The sequence below is a fragment of the Branchiostoma floridae genome, chromosome 6, assembly GCF_000003815.2.
Source record: "Branchiostoma floridae strain S238N-H82 chromosome 6, Bfl_VNyyK, whole genome shotgun sequence".
NCBI lineage: Eukaryota > Metazoa > Chordata > Leptocardii > Amphioxiformes > Branchiostomatidae > Branchiostoma > Branchiostoma floridae.
Window position 1 is genome coordinate 18,230,326 of NC_049984.1, and position 1,617 is coordinate 18,231,942.

Here is a 1,617-nt window from a genome sequence, read left to right on the forward strand (position 1 = left end):
GAGGGGGCGAGATCGCTGTCACACCGGCACTGCACTGCGGAGTTAGAAAGATTACTCAGCGAATTTCAGAGATTTGAAAAAAAAAAACAATTTTCTTATGTTTTGTGTATTTTGTTAGTCTTCTAAGTCATACTTTTACATATTACCCAGTATCTAAATTAACACAACAGTACCGCGAAAATAACACAACAGTGCCGCAGTGAACGAACCCCGCAGTGCCGCACCGGTGCCCCAAGTGCATTTAGATACCACCTTTAGGTGTCCCACGGGAACGGCAGACCCGTCACACTAGCCTTGACCCTACCTATTCACGTATACATCAACAAGATGTACCCGACACGTTCAGGTTGATCCTGTTGCCATGCCTTTGTCAAGTTAACCGTGGACCTGTCTTCCGAAGCGTGTAGTGTGCATTTAGCACAACTATGCCTTGTGCCACACAGGGAGCCAACGCTTTCAACCATGCAAATCCATGTACCATGGTCTTGTACATTCCAGGGTAGAACTCGGACAATTTCTTTCAAAATCACGTCACTACTTTAGCATGTGTGACCTAGTGGCTAGTGACTCTGCCCCTAGAGAGCTAGAGAGTTTGATCTGCATTGCCTTGGTCTTTTAACGACTAACGTTGTTGCTTTTCAGACTTGCATTCCTTTGAACTTGCAACACAGAGGGTTAGACAGTAGATCCACAACAGCTATTCAGTATCTTATATGTCTGTTTTAAGAAAAATAAGTCAGTAGTATACATGTAAGAGAACAGAGAACTACCATCAAGCAATGAAATGTGGTCTCCAACAACAACACGAGGCAGCAAGTGAAGTTCGGCGCGTGAACTAGCTCCTTCACAGCGTTCACAAACCACCCCAGCACTTTTAGGACTAGTTTTTCAAGGCCGAAGCCTCTCATACCTGCCTAGAGCTGTGGATTCATTCGACACATGCATCTAGAGTAGTAACCAGAGCAGTGAGCACCAACAGACGAATGTTGAGTTTGTTCGTCTGTAGCGGCCTGGAGAAAAATCAGGTCCGGGTGGGCGGACAATATTCCCCGGCACCTTGAACCTGTGTATACCGTACTCTGCCTCGTAAGAAAGTACGTTCGAACGTTTAGTTGGCCTTAAAACGTCTAAAAACACCGGTTATGTCCAACATCTAGCCTAAAAGAATGGAAAACTGCCAACTATTGACATGTAAAGTATATGATACGCTTTAGATACAAAGCAGTCAGTATAAAGAACAATGATGAACAGTGTATAAGACAATACAGTACCTCCTTTTCTTTCACCTTAGCGGCGACCATCTTTTCCAACTCGTCCAGGAGCTCCTCGCCGACGACGGCCTTCTTGTCCAGGGCGGCGGACTCGGCCAGGGCCAAGGCAGCAGCCAGAGCAGCAACCACGAGGAGACGCATCTTGACTTCTTGATACGGGCAGAAGTTCTGTACTGGCCGCTTCTACTATACTCTTTAAGTACAGTTGGACAAGGTGTGAGCGGTCCAAATCACAGCAACCAATCAGCGCAGGGCTGAAGTTTACGCAAAAGGCACAGTCACAAGATGATGACTTACCAACTAAGAATAAACTTCCAACTTTGCGTCTTTGGTTGCCATAGAGACG

The 1,617-nt window shown here is 46.1% G+C and overlaps 1 protein-coding gene across 1 annotated transcript in view; it reads right to left on the bottom strand.

Moving 5' to 3' along the window:
* Nucleotides 1-1,412, bottom strand: part of LOC118418166 — a 10,629-nt gene extending 9,217 nt beyond the window's left edge. Inside the window, exon 1 of the mRNA XM_035824002.1 lies at nucleotides 1,272-1,412. Coding sequence (XP_035679895.1) covers nucleotides 1,272-1,412 — 141 coding nt within the window. The remainder of the gene's footprint in view (nucleotides 1-1,271) is intronic.
* Nucleotides 1,413-1,617: the final 205 nt, after the last annotated feature.